This window comes from Myotis myotis, unplaced genomic scaffold, assembly GCF_014108235.1.
Source record: "Myotis myotis isolate mMyoMyo1 unplaced genomic scaffold, mMyoMyo1.p scaffold_m19_p_19, whole genome shotgun sequence".
Taxonomy (NCBI): domain Eukaryota; kingdom Metazoa; phylum Chordata; class Mammalia; order Chiroptera; family Vespertilionidae; genus Myotis; species Myotis myotis.
This window is the reverse complement of record NW_023416323.1, coordinates 9844066-9858973: the sequence shown is the minus strand read 5'-3', so window position 1 is coordinate 9858973 and position 14908 is coordinate 9844066. Positions and strand designations below refer to the sequence as shown.

The 14908-nt window shown below is 44.1% G+C and overlaps 1 protein-coding gene across 12 annotated transcripts in view; it reads right to left on the bottom strand.

The window, feature by feature from the left end:
• Positions 1-14908, bottom strand: part of ZNF382 (zinc finger protein 382) — a 43733-nt gene that overhangs the window by 22296 nt on the left and 6529 nt on the right. For 10 of the 12 annotated variants that reach the window (XM_036345213.1, XM_036345217.1, XM_036345215.1 and 7 more), the window contains one exon: positions 11142-11237. The exons of 1 other annotated variant lie outside the window; for it this stretch is intronic. In XM_036345213.1, the coding sequence (XP_036201106.1) occupies positions 11142-11237 (96 nt within the window). Of the gene's footprint in view, positions 1-8775; positions 8968-11141; positions 11238-14908 lie in introns of all 12 variants that reach the window. One more of the 12 variants, XM_036345224.1, reaches the window with a different exon arrangement.

Sequence of the window (14908 nt, the reverse complement as noted above, 5' to 3'; positions counted from 1 at the left end):
GATGAAATCCTGGAATGAAGTAGAGTTAATCTCATTTGTCTCTATTCTCTCCAGAATCCAGATCTGTGCTGCCTATTGTTCAATATCTGAAAATAGTTTTGTCCAGTTTTCTAGTTGTTTCCTGTAGAAATATAATTCCAGCCTCTGTTATTTCCTCAGGGCTGTAAGCAGAAGTCTTGAATTATAAAAATGAAGGTAAGGCCCAGGTGGCTTAATAATGACTTTCATGAAGGATTTAAGGAAACAATAGTACCAATCTTACAAAAATCTGTAAGAAAACAGATGAAGATGAAACATCCCATTTGTTTGATATGGCTGACAACAATTCTGATAAAAACTTTTCAAAGACATTTCAAGAAAACTACAGACTACTTTCTTTGGTAAAATTATGCATAGCTTGGCTCAGTGGTAGAGCATCAACCTATGAATCAGGAGGTCACGGTTCGATTCCCAATCAGGGCACATCCCCAGGTTGCCGGCTCAGTCCCCAGTGTGGGGCATGCAGGGGGCAGCCAATCAATGATTCTCTCTCATCACTGATGTTTCTATCTCTCTCTCCCTCTCCCTTCCTCTCTGATATCAATAAAAATATTTTAAAAATCACCCATAACAGCTTACTAAAATATTAGCAAACAAATTTCAGCAATCTATAAGAAAGTTAATGTGCTTTGTTAAAATGGGGTTCAAATCAGGAGTCTGAAGTTGATTTAAAATTCAAATTAATCAATGAGATACACACAGTAACAGATTTAAAAAGAAAAATAGTATGGTCATTTTAACAGATACAGAAAGAGTATATATTAATATTAACACCCATTCATAATAAAACTGTTGGAAAACTAGGAAAAGGAGAGAACTTCCAGAATCTAATTAAGAGCACTTATAAAGACCCAAGATATTGGAGTAGTATGTGGAAGCTACAAACTCCTCCAAGGAACAAACTGGAAATACAACCAAATTATAAAACAATCATCCTGAATAATCAACTAAAAACTAGCTAGAGATGAGTCTTATAACGAAGGATCTACATAAGAAGCCATATTGAGACTGATTGGAAGGGTGGAGAAGCAAAAAGGGCTGGTCCTGTTACCATGGGTGGCAGCTGAAGATCCAGAGGGATATCTGACTTGCAGGAGGTTCCACCTGAGAAGCTGGGGTCTCAACCCAAAGCCATATGCTTCAACCCAGAGCATTAGAACCTGGAAGAGGTGACCATTTTACATCAGTCTGTGAAAAACAGAGGGGTTTCTGTCCAGCAGAAAGAGATGGGAGTCCACTAAAGACAATGGTATCCTCTTAAAGGGTCAACACAAAATTTTGTTCACAGCCACTTATCCTGGGCTCTGGTGGAGGGAGGACAGAGTGGATGAGAGTCACATGAGGAGAGACTGAGGTTTGTGGCTCTAAGGAGAAAGCCGAAGGGAAAGCTCCAAAGATCCTTGTGCTGAGTCATTCTCCCATACTGCAGATGCCGTCTACTTGGGTGTAGTACTTCCCTCTTTGTGGCATCAGCCTGGATGAAAGCAATAGCCCCACTCTCTAGATTCCCTCTCACCATACCCTGTGGAGCTTATACCCTGCTGAGGAGTACAGCAGAAGCTCTTTCAGTGATGGAGCCTAACAGGCAGGTAGAAGCCAGCAGAGGCAGATCCAGATTGCCTTGGAACTTTTGCTGACCTGCCCTCAGGCCTGATGCTGATAAAAGCTGGCCTTAGTGTGCAGCTTGGTCTTTCCCACATGCACTCAGGACCGGAAGAGACAACACAAACTGTGGATCACTTGTAGCTCCAAACAGGTTTCTGAGAGCAGTCACAGGCAGTGTCATATATTAGCCTGCACCACAGTCCCCCCCAAAGAGGTCCAGAACCAACAACCCAGTGGCCAGTTTCAAACAACATCAGAGAAGGATCCAATAAGCTCCACAAGCAGAATATCCAAAGGGAGATCTTGGCAGGCACCAAAACCTGCTAAGATGAAGTCTGCTTCATTTGGTCAGCATCAAGGCAGCAGCTTGCATGCCTTGGTCAGGGCTGAGTCTCAACCCTACTCACAAATGGGCTAATAGTCATCAAGACTCAATTAAAATAGAAGGATCCACATAACCCATACAAGGGACATTTCTGGAGCACTCAGATCAGGTGATCAAGGAGACTGAACCACTGGATCCCACAAGACACCTATTACATAATGCCATTCCATGAAGACTGGGAATTGTAGCAGATCTATCTAATACATATAACAAACAAAAAGAGGCCGAAACCGGTTTGGGTCAGTGGATAGAGCGTCGGCCTGCGGACTGAAGGGTCCCAGATTCAATTCTGGTCAAGGGCATGTACCTGGGTTGCAGGCACAATCCCCAGTAGGAGATGTGCAGGAGGTAGCTAATTGATGTTTCTCTCTCATCAATGTTTCTGACTCTCTATCTCTCTCCCTTCCTCTCTGCAAAAAATCAATAAAATATATTTAAAAAAAACAAACAAAAAAACAAAAAGAGGCAACCAAAATGGGAAGACAAAGAAATAGGCCACAATGACAGAACAGGGGAAATCTTCAGAAAAAATAGCTAAATGAAATAAAGGTAAGCAATTTATCAGATATAGAATTCAAAGTAATGAATATAAGGATGCTCAACAGCATGAGCAGGGACATAGAAACCATAAAAAAGGGAACAGTCTTAAATGAAGAATACAATATCTGAAATAAAGAATTACTGGAAAAAATGAACAGTAGGCTAGATGAAACAGAGGACTGAATCAACAATTGGAAAAACAAGGTAGAATAAAACAACTAATCAAACCAGCAAAAAAGAAAAAAAGTTTGAGAAACAGTATTTGGGTCCCCACTGCAGACACCACTCCAGACATGCAGTGAGGCAAATGCCAGAGGGACCTCAAGCACATCCCCCCCCTCCCCTCCCCTTCCCTCTTCTGCAGACACCATCCTGGACCACCCAGTGAGGCAAAAGCCAGTGGGAACTCAAGCACCTGCAGCTGACACCTGTGGGACCAGCTCAGTGGGGAAAGGGAATACAGCTCAGAACAAGGACAATCAAGGCATGAGACTCAAGGCAGACCCAGCCTCTGTGTGCTAAGAAGTTTCTGACCACTGGACTACTAAGGGTGCTTCAATCTCTCAGACCTCAGTCAGGTTGCCCAGGGTCAGAAAGGGACAGTGACTCACATTCACCTGCATTAGAGAAGCTCCCAGGAGACCCAGGATAGACACACCAAGGGTCCAGATTCAACAACATCAGAGAAAATCCAGTGAACCCCACAAATAGCAGACCCAAAGCACATGTATAACAGCTGGAACAATGACATTGGGGTTGAACCTCTCTGTTTCCAGTCAAGATAGCAGAGTAGGACAATGCTGTGCTTGCCTCCTCCCATGACCACACATCAAAATTACAATTAAATTATGTATTAACCACCATTGAGAATCACCTGAAGTCTAGCTGAACAAGAAGTTTTATAACTAGGGATATATAGAATAAGTCATGTGGAGACTGGCAAGATGGGCAGAGATGCATAATGGGCTGGTGCTTCACCCATGTCTGATGATTAAAAATTGGGAGGGATATCTCAACTACAGGGAAAAAAACTCCAGAAAAAGAACTAAACAAAATGGTAGACAAGCAATCTACCAGATACAGAGTTCAAAACACTGGGTATGGGATGCTCAATGAATCTCAGTGAGAATGTCAATAAAGAGACAGGAAACATAAAAATGTAGATAGAAAATATAAAAAAAGAACCAGTCAGAAATGAAAAATACAGTACCTGAAATGACTATATTAGAGGAAGTCAACAGATTAGATGAAGCAGATGATCAGATCAGCAATTTAAAAAATGAGGTAGCAGAAAACACCCAATCAAAACAAGAAAAGAAAATTAAGCAAAATGAGGATAGTTTAAAGGGCTTCTGGGACAGCATCAAGCATATAATCATTCACATTATAGGGGTACCAGTAGGAGGAGAGAGAGAACAAGGGGTGGAAAAATTATTTGAAGAAATAATTATGGGAAACTTCCATAAGCTGGCAAAGGAAATAGACATACAAGCCCAGGAAGCACAGAGAGTCCCAAACAAGATGAACCCAAAGAGGCCCACATTAAGAAACATCATAATTTAAATGGCAAAGTTTAAAGACAAAGAGAGAATCTTAAAAGCAGCAAGAGAAAAGCAGTTAGTTACCCACAAAGCTGCTTACATAAGACTGTCAGCTGACTTCTCAACAGAAACTTTGGAGGCCAGCAGCAATTGGCAAAAAATATTCAGTGATGAAAAGCCTACAACCAAGATTACTCTACCTAGCAAAGCTATCATTTAGAATCAAAGATAAAGAATCCAACAGAGAAGAAAAAGCTAAAGGAGTTCATCACCACCAAAACAGTATTAAAAGAAATGTCAAAGGGACTTCTTTAAGAAGAAGGAAGAAAACTCAAAAAAATATGAATAACAAAAGGGCAATAATTACATACCTATCAATAATCACTTTAAATGTAAATGTCACAGGGTGGCTTAATGGATAAGAAAACAAGAACTTTAAATATGCTGCCTACAAGATACTTACCTGAGATCGAAAGACACAGAGACTGAAAGTAAAGGGATGGAAAAGATATTTAATGAAAATGGAAATGAAAGGAAAAAGCTGGGCTAGCAATACTTACACCAGACAAAATAGACTTTAAAACAAAGGCTATACCCAGCAATTCCACTTCTGGGTATTTATCCCAAGAAATACAAAACATTAATTCAAAAAAGACATGTGCATCCATATATTCACTGCAGCATTATTTACAACTAGAGGCCCAGTGCACGAAATCCGTGCATGGGTAGGGTCCCTAGGCCTGGCCTGGCAATCAGGGCCAATCGGGGCCTTCCGGCTGCCAGCCAGGGCCTTCCTTCCCTGGCTGGCAGCCCAGGCCTTCCTTCCCCAGATGCCAACTGCCGGATGGGGCATTCCTTCGTTCTGCACTGCCCCCTAGTGGTCAGGCACATCATAGTAAGTGAGCGATCTCCCAGTTGAACTCCCAAGGGGGCACTTTGCATATTAGCCTTTTATATATATAGATAACCAAGATATGGAAGCAACCTAAGTGTCCATCAATAGATAAATGTATTTTAAAAAGTGGTACCTAATTTAATGAAATATAACTTGGCCATATAAAAGAATAGAATCATGCCATCTGGAACAATATGGATGGACCTAGAGGGTATTATGCTATGTGAAATAAGTCAGACAGAGAAAAGACAAACACCAAATGATTTACTTGTACATGTAGATTTTTAAAAACAAAGGAATAAACAAAACAGACTTATAGGCACAGAGAACAGATTGATGGTTGCCAGAGGAGAGGGGAGTTGGTGGATGGGTGAAAAAGGGGAAGGGATTAAGACGTAATCTCTCTCTCTCTCTCTCTCTTCCTCTCTGACATCAATGAAAATATATTTTTTTAAAAAGAAGTACAGCCCTAGCCAGTTTGGCTCAATGGATAGAGCTTTGGCCTGTGGACCCAAGGGTTCCGGGTTCAATTCCAGTCAAGGGCAAGTACTGTGGTTGCAGGCTACTCCCTGACCCGGGCCCTAGTCAGGGTGCATGCAGCAGGCAACCAATTGATGTGTTTCTCTCACATGGATGTTTCTCTCTGTCTTTCCCTGTCTTGCACTCTCTCTCTCAAAAAAAAATCAATGGAAAAATATCCTCAGGTGAGGATTAACAAAACAAAAAAAAAGAGAGAGAGAGAGACAGAGAGAGAGAAACCAAGATGGCGGCATAGGTAAACACCTGAAATTGCTGCCTCGCACAACCGCTTCAAAATACAACTAAAAGACAAAACAGACATCATCCAGAACCACAGGAAGGCTGGCTGAGTGGAAATTCTACAACTAGAAGGAAAGAGAAAAGCACACTGAGACTCAGAGGAGGTGCGGAAGTAAAGTGCAGAGGTACAGAGGTGCACGTGGAAAGGGCTGGCAACTGAGGACCCGGTTGTCTTTTTCAATCGGGAGGGAGTCACAAGCTCTCAACTGCTCTGAACTCCAGTTCCGGGTGAGTCTCTGGGGACCCAGACTCATACTGAGTGAAACTGAACTGTCTGGCAGCGGGCGGAACTCGAGGGTGGCTTTCTCTCGGAGATGCTTTCAGTGATTACTGTGGGACACTGAGACCCGGGGCCTCTTAGGACAGGGCTGAGGATCAGCCAGACATGTTTGTTTCGCCCTGTTGATTCCCTGAGACCCCCGCCCCACCCAAGCTGTGTGCAGAGGCTTTTGCACACGAATGGCCTGGCCCTTTGCAATCTAAAATTACCTAACATATGGCACCTGGGTCAGAGAGACCCAGAACATCCAAAAGAAGGCCCAAGGCCCCACAGCAGCTTGCATTGCTTCACAGCTGGGCCTCATCTGGGTACCTCCAAACCCCAAACAAGGAAGAGCAATCTGCAGATCTCTCCATAGCTCCTGCTGGGTAGCCTCAGGCAGAGGCTAAATTAGCACCTCCTTAGAGATTCAAGAGCCAGTGTAACCCAGTGGTCAGAATGGGACCATCCAGATTACAACTCCTCAGATCCATAAGGGACACACTCAGGGGGCAGACTCAGTGAGCACCAAAGCCCCACTGAAGCAAGTCTTTCCCCATAAGGGTGTCTCCAGCACAGAAGTTCTCCCACCACAGACACAGCTGATTCTCACAGCCAATTGGCCTGGAGGTCAATTACTCCCAGTGATACCAACAACAATCAAGGCTTAAATACAACAAGACTGTGCACACAGCCCACAAAGGGTTGCACCAAGAGTGTCCACCTCAGGTAATTGGGGAGGCTGAGCCACTGGGCACTATAGGACACCTAGCACAGAAAGCCACTCTCTCAACACAGGGAAGCATAAAAAATGCGGAGACAAAGAAACATGTCACAAATGACAGAAATGGAGGAAAACAAACTACTGGACATAGAGTTCAAAACCACGGTTATAAGGTTTTTCAAGAATTTTCTAGAAACCACTGATAAATGCAGTGAGACCCTCGAGCATATGAAAAAGTACCAACTAGAAATTAAGCATACACTGACTGAAATAAAGAATATTATACAGACTCCCAACAGCAGACTAGAGGATTGCAAGAATCAAGTCAAAGATTTGAAATATGAAGAAGCAAAAAACACCCAACCAGAAAAGCAAAAAGAAAATGAATCCAAAAATATGAAGATAGTGTAAGGAGCCTCTGGGACAACTTCAAACGTACCAACATCCGAATTATGGGGGTGCCAGAAGAAGAGAGAGCGCAAGATAGTGAAAACCTATTTGGAGAAATAATGACAGAAAACTTCCCCCACCTGGTGAAAGAAATAGACTTACAAGTCCAGGTAGTGCAGAGAACCCCAAACAAAAGAAATCCAAAGAGGACCACACCAAGACACAACATAATTAAAATGCCAAGAGCAAAAGACAAAGAGAGAATCTTAAAATCAGCAAGAGAAAAACAGTTAGTTACTTACAGGGGGGTACCCATATGACTGTCAGCTGATTTCTCAACAGAAACTATGCAGGCCAAAAGGGAGTGGCAAGAAATATTCAAAGTGATGAATAGCAAGAACCTACAACCAAGATTACTCTATCCAGCAAAGCTATCATTTAAAATTGAAGGTCAGATAAAGAGTTTCACAGAAAAGAAAAAGCTAAAGGAGTTCATCACCACCAAACCAGTATTATATGAAATGCTGAAAGGTATTCTTTAAGAAGAGGAAGAAGAAGAAAAAGGTAAAGATAAAAATTATGAACAACAAATACATAGCTATCAACAAGTGAATCTAAAAATCAAGTGAATAAAAAATCTGATGAACAGAGTAAACTGGTGAATATAATAGAATCAGGGGTATAAATTTGTGAATATAATAGAATCCAGGGGAAAGGAGTGTGGGGGTGCGGGAAGAGACTGGACAAAAATCGTACACCTATGGATGAGGACAGTGGGGGAGAGGGATAGGGACAGAGGGTGGGGTGGGAACCAGGTTGAGGGGAGCTACGGGGGGAATAAAGAGGAACAACTGTAATAATCTGAACAATAAAGATTTATTAAAAAGAAGTACAAATTGATAGTTACAAAATAGTCATGGGGATATATGGTACAGCTTAGGGAATGTAGAAATTAATACTGTAATAACTATGTATAGTGTCAGATGGGTACTAGATTTATTGGGAAGGTCGCTTTGTAAGTTATATAAATGTCTAATCACTATGTTGTACACCTGAAACTAATGTAATATTGAATGCCAACTATAATTTAAAAATAAAATATTATTAAGTAATACAAATAAATAATATTTTTATTTTAAGAATAAGTAATATTATAATAACTTTACATTATGTCAAATGGGTACTAGACTTAACAGGTTGATTCCTTTGTACTTTATATAAATGTCTAATCTTGTACACCTGAAATGAATATAATATTGTTTGTCAACTGTAACTGAAAAATAAACAATAAAATTTTAAAAAAATATTAAAAGCTTTGAGATAAACTTAATGAAAGATACAAAAGACTAATACACTAAAAATAATAAACCACTGTACAAGAATTAGAGAATTAACTCAAATGGAAAGGTATAATGACGGACTGAAAGACAATATTGCTATAATGTTAGTTTTCATCAATAAAAATCTTAGCACATTTATTTAAAGGAATCTACAAATTGATTTTAAAATGTATTTTAAAAAGGAAATGATCTAGAATAGCCAAAACATTTTTAAAAAGAAGAAATTTAGAGGACTTACCCTGACTTCAAGACTTATTATAGCTTGGCTGAGCGCCAATCCATGAACCAGGAAATCATGATTCAATTCCTGGTCAGGGTACATGCCCGGGTTTCAGGCTCTATTCCCAGTAAGGGGCATGCAGGAGGCAGCTGATTAATGATTCTCCCTCATCACTGATGTTTCTATTTCTCTCTCCCTCTCCCTTCCTCTCTGAAATCAATAAAAACATATTTTTAACAAAGATGTATAATAAAGCTAAAATAATCAAAGACCACATGGCATTGATAATAGGATTTAAAACATATCAAAGGAAAGAATAGTCTAAAAATAGACTGACACAAACAATTTATGATAAGATTAACAGAGCAATTTCATTCACCAAGTGATGAGACAAATTGATATCCATATGAAAGAAAACAGATTATCTACCCTTACTTTACATTATAAAAAACTCCTAACATGAGGTGGGCCACAGAACTAACAGTTCTAAAAGAAAATACAGAGAACTATCTTCACAACCCCGGAGAAGACAAATATTTGTTTGATAGGTCAAAGAAATAATTATAAATGAAATAATAATAAACTGGACTTCATCAAAGTTAAAAACTTATGCTCATTGAAAGACACCATTAAAATGAATAGGCAAGCCTCAGACTAGAGGAATTTTTGCAATACCTATAACAAACAAAATACTTCTATCCAGACTACATAAAAAAATTCCTATTATTCAAGGTAAAAATATATTATCCAATAAGAAATGGGTAAAACATTTAAATAGGCACCTCTGAAGAAGATATTAAAAGCACTTGAAAAGGTTTTCAATATAAACTGACTGCAAAAATATACTTCCATATCTTTCAGAATGACCATAATGAAAATATTGATAACAATCAAAATTCTCATATATTGCTGGTAAAACTTTAAAATGGTGTAGTAACTTTTAAAAACTGACTGTTTCTTAAAAAAGTAAAATTTATACTGCCTTTTGAATGAACAATATCAACTGCTAGGTTTCTACTGAGAAGCATATACATGTCCATAAAAGTGCATTAGAGTATGTTCACAGTAATTTATTCACAATAGCCCCAAACTGGAACATTTCAAATGTCTATTATTAGGAGAGACATAAATAAACTGGTGAATTCATATAATTGAATACTATTCTACTATTAAAATAAACTACTTATACATGCAAAAATGTGTATAAATCTCTCAGACATTAAGCAGAGTGAAAGAAAGTATACATGAAAAAGATCTAGAATAGACAAAACTAACTTATGCTGGTAGAAATCACAACTGTGATTGTCCTAGTGGGAGGGACTGACTTGGAAGAGGCTTGATGGAATATAATAGGCTAATGGAAGTGTCCTTTATTTTGACTGGGGCAGGAGATACATGGCTTTTATTTCTGTCAGAACTCAAAGAGCTTAACACTTAAGATCTCTATGTACTTTATACCTACAAACATGGAGTGAATTCTTGGTAAGATAATAACAACTAATATCTGTATGCACTAAGGCAACAAAGAAAGCACTTACAAGGGGAATGATATTCAAACTAAATTTAGACTATAGAGCTATGGAAGGCAATCATGTATAGGCTCTTCAAAGATCTCAAGCCTTAGGAAGATGGCTACTATCAAAAACACCAGAAAATAATAGGTGTTGGTGAAGATGTGGAGAAACTGGAACCCTTATACATTGCTGGTGGGAACGTTTAGTTGTATAGCCACTATGGAAAACAGCATGGCAGTTCCTCAAAAAATTAAACAGAATTACTGTATAATCCAGCAACTCTATTCTGGTTTTATACCCAAGAGAACGGAAAACAGTGACTCAAATAGATACGTGTACACCCACTTTTGTAGCAGTATTATTCACAGAAGCCAAAAGGTGGAAGCCATCCAAGTGAGCACTGACAGATGAATGGATAAGCAAATTGTGGTATGTACATACAAAGGAATATTATTCAGCCTTCAAAAGGACATACATACTACAACATGAGTGAACCTTGAAGACATTATATTAAATTAAATAAGTCAGTCGCAAAAAAGGACACATACCATATGATTTCTGTTACATGAAGTACCTACAAGTAGTCAGATACACAGAGATAGAAAGTAGAATGGTGGTTGCCAGAGCCAAAGGGGAGGGGGAAATGGGAGTTATTGTTTAATGAGTACAGTTTCAGTTCTGCAAGATGAAAATATTTCTGGAGATAGATGGTAGTAATAATTGCATTAATGCCACTGAACTATATGCTTAAAAATAGTTCAGATGGTAAATTTTATGTATTTTACCACAATTAAAAAACGTATATATCCCTAAAAACATTCAAATATGTCAACTGCCTGAGTTCACTGGTCTTTATCTGTACAGACTCACCTAAATAACTCTGACTTGAAAAAATTCTCTCTGTTGTCCATAGTTCTTTTCCTTCTTCCAACTTGCGGATCATATCAGGTTTAGTCATGTGAAACCCTGATAATAAAAAAATGAGACATATTTCCAGGCTTTTTATTCTGTTCCATTAATCTATATGTCTGTTTTTATGCCAGTACCATGCTGTTTTGATTACTGTATCTTTGTAGTATAGTTTGATATCAGTTAGCATAATTCCTGCCTTATGATCCAGCAATTCCACTTCTGGGAATATATCCAAAGAAATCTGAAACACTAATTCAAAAGAATATATATGCACCCCTATGTTTATAGCAGCATTATTTATAACTAGAGGCCCAGCGCACAAAATTTGTCTACTCAGGGGGGTCCCTTAGCCTGGCCTGTGCCCTCTTGCAGTCTGGGAGCCCTCAGGATGTCTGACTGACATCAGGCTTAGGCCTGCTCCTGAGTCAGTCGAACATCCTTAGCACTGCTGTGGAGGCAGGAGAGGGTCCCGCCACCGCCGCTGCACTCCCTAGCAGTGAGCCCAGCTTCTGGCTGAGTGGAGCTCCCCCTGTGGGAGTGCAATGACCACGAGGGGGCAACTCCTGCGTTGAGCATCTGCCCCCTCATGGTCAGTGTGCGTCAAAGCGACGGGTCATTCCACCATTTGATCAATTTGCATATTAGCCTTTTATTATATAGGACTAGTGGCCTGGTGCACAAAATTCGTACATGGGAGGGGGGGGGTGTCCCTCAGCCCGGCCTGCACCCTCTTCAATCTGGGACTACTCGAAGGATGTCCTACTGCCGGTTTACAGGGATCGGGCCTAAACCAGCAGTTAGACATCCCTCTCACAATCTGGGACTGCTGGCTCCTAATCGCTCACCTGCCTGCCTGCCTGATTGCCCCTAACCACTCTGCCTGCCGGCCTGCTTGCCCCCAACTGCCACCGCCGCAGGCCTGCTTGCCCCTAAATGCCCCCCCTCCGCCAACCTGATCACCCCCAACAGCCCCCTGTGCCAGTGTGCTTGCCCCCAACTGGCCCCCCTGCCAGCCTGCTCACCCTCAACTGTCCCCCCAATGGCCTGCTCACTGCAAACTGCCCCCGCACAGTCCTGCTCACCCCCAACTGGCCCCCCTGCTGATCTGCTCACCCGCAACTGCCTCCCCCGCCGGCCTGATCACCCACAACGGCCCCTCCCACCAGCCTGATCACCCACAACAGCCGTCACATCCTGGCCTGATCACCCACAACTGCCCTCCCCTCTTGGCCTCTAACCGCCTCTACCTCAGCCCTGCCACCATGGCTTTGTCCAGAAGAACGTCCAGAAGGTCTCCTGGAAGGTCTCCCAGCCTAATTAGCATATTACCCTTTTATTAGGATAGAGGCCTGGTGCACAGGTGGGGGCCGGCTGGTTTGCCCTGAAGGGTGTCCCGGATCAGGGTGGGGGTTCCCTTAGGGCGTGAGGCGGCCTGGGCGAGGGGCTTGTTGTGGTGGTTTGCAGGCCAGCCATGTCCCCATGGGGTGAGGGTCCCCATTGGGGGGGGCGTGGCCAGCCTGGGTAAGGGGCTGAGGGTGGTTTTCAGGCTGGCCACAGCCCCTTCAGGGTGGGGGACCCACTGGGGTGCCTGGCCAGCCTAGGTGAGGGGCTGAGGGCTGTTTGCAGGCTGGCCAGGCCCGCCAGTGAGGACTCTTACTCCATGGGGGTGTGGCCAGCCTGGGTAAGGGGCTAGGGCTGTTTTCAGGCTGTCCACGCCCCCTGGCAACCCAGGCCCCCAGCCCCTCCTTGAGTTGAGGCCAGGGCCAGCTGGAAGCCTGGGTTGCCAGGCTTCTCCTTCAGCGGCAGCCAGGGCAGGCAGGAAGCGTGGCTTCCTCTGTCGCCAGGGGCAACCCAAGCCTCGTGCTCGCTCCAACTCCATGGCCGCTGCCATCTTTGTTGGGTTAATTTGCATACTCGCCCTGATTGGCTGGTGGGCGTAGCAGAGTGATGACCAATTTGCATGTTTCTCTTTGATTAGTGTAGACTAGCGGTCCGGTGCACAACAATTTGTGCACTCGGGGGGAGGGGATGGGGTCCCTCAGCCCAGCCTGTGCCCTTTTGCAGTCTGCGACCCCTCGGGAGATAATGACCTGCTGGCTTAGGTCTGCTCCCGGGTGGCAGAGGGCAGGCCCAATCCCTAGGTGCAGCCCCTGGTCGGGCTCAGAGCAGGGCTGATTGGGGAGTTGGGGCACCACCCCGTCATGCACAGAGCAGGGTGGATCGGGAGGTTGCGATGCCACCCTCAGTCATGCTCAGGGTAGGGCTGATTGGGGGTTGGGGCACCGCCCCGTCACACTCAAGGCAGGGTCGATGGGGAGGTTGCGGCGCCACCCCCTGTCATGCACAAAGCAGGGCCAATCAGGGTTGGGGCGCTGCCCCCTGTCACTCACAGAGCAGGGCCCATCAGGGGGGTTGGGGCTCCGTACCCTGTCACGCACAGAGCAGGGTTGATCGGGGGTTGGGGAGCTCCCCCCTGTCACGCACAGAGCAGGGCCGATAGGGGAGTTTGGGCACCGCCCACTGTCACACACAGAGCAGGGTGGATCAGGGGGTTGGGGCGCCACACCCTGTCACACTCAGGAAAGGGCCGATGGAGAGGCTATGGCTCTACCCCGTCACACACAGAGCAGGGCCCGTGGGGGGTGGGGGGGTGGGGGCGCCACACCCTGTCACACACAGAGCAGGGCCGATCAGGGGGTTGGGGCACCGTACCCTGTCACACACAGAGCTGCAGCGCGATCAGGGGGTTGGGGAGCTCCCCCGTATCAGGCACAGAGCAGGGCTGATCAGGGGGTTGGGGTGCCTTCCCCTGTCACGAACAGAGCAGGGCGGATAGGGAGGTTGTGGCCCCGCCCCCTGTCACACACAGAGCTGCAGGGCGATCAGGGGTTTTGGGAGCTGCCCCCTGTCACGCTGATCCTGGTGCTGGGAGGCCTCGCGGCTCCACTGATCCCGGTGCTGGGAGGCATATTACCCTTTAACTATATGGGATAGAGGCCTGGTGCACAGGTGGGGACCGGCTGGTTTGCCCTGAAGGGTGTCCTTAATCAGGGTGGGGGTCCCCACTGGGGTGCCTGGCCAGCCTGGATGAGGGGATGATGGCTGTTTGCAGCTGGTCACACACCCTTCACGGTGGGGGTCCCCACTGGAGTGCCTGGCCAGTCTGGGTGAGGGGCTGAGGGCTGTTTTCAGGCTGGCGGGTGATGGAAGCGCCTAACCGCTCCTTTTTTTCTTTTTTTTTTTATTCTGGGCCAGCTTTAGCTCTGAAGCTTGGCTCCAGATCTTAGGCCTCGGCTGCTGAAAGCAGGTATCTGGTTTGTTTGGGTTCTATAATCGAAACACTGTTTCAACTCCAGCTCTGAGATCCTGGCTGGCTGAAAGCAGGTTTCTGGGGTTTTGTTTAGCTTCTATATTTGTAACAATGTTTCAAACTGCAAGCTCAGAGGCCGGCAGCGGCAGGCGGGGAATGTTGGAGTCCTCTGTCACTGAAGCAAGCAAGCCTCATGTTCGCTTCAAGCTGCCTGGCTGCCGGCCGCCATCTTGGCTGGCAGTTAATTTGCATATCACCCTGATTAGCCAATTGGAAGGGTAGTGGAGGTACGGCTAATTACTATGTTTCTCTTTTATTAGATAGTCAAGATCTGAAAGCAGCCCAAGTGTTCATCAGTAGATGAGTGGATAAAAAAGCTGTGGTATATCTACACAATGGAATACTACTCAGCTGT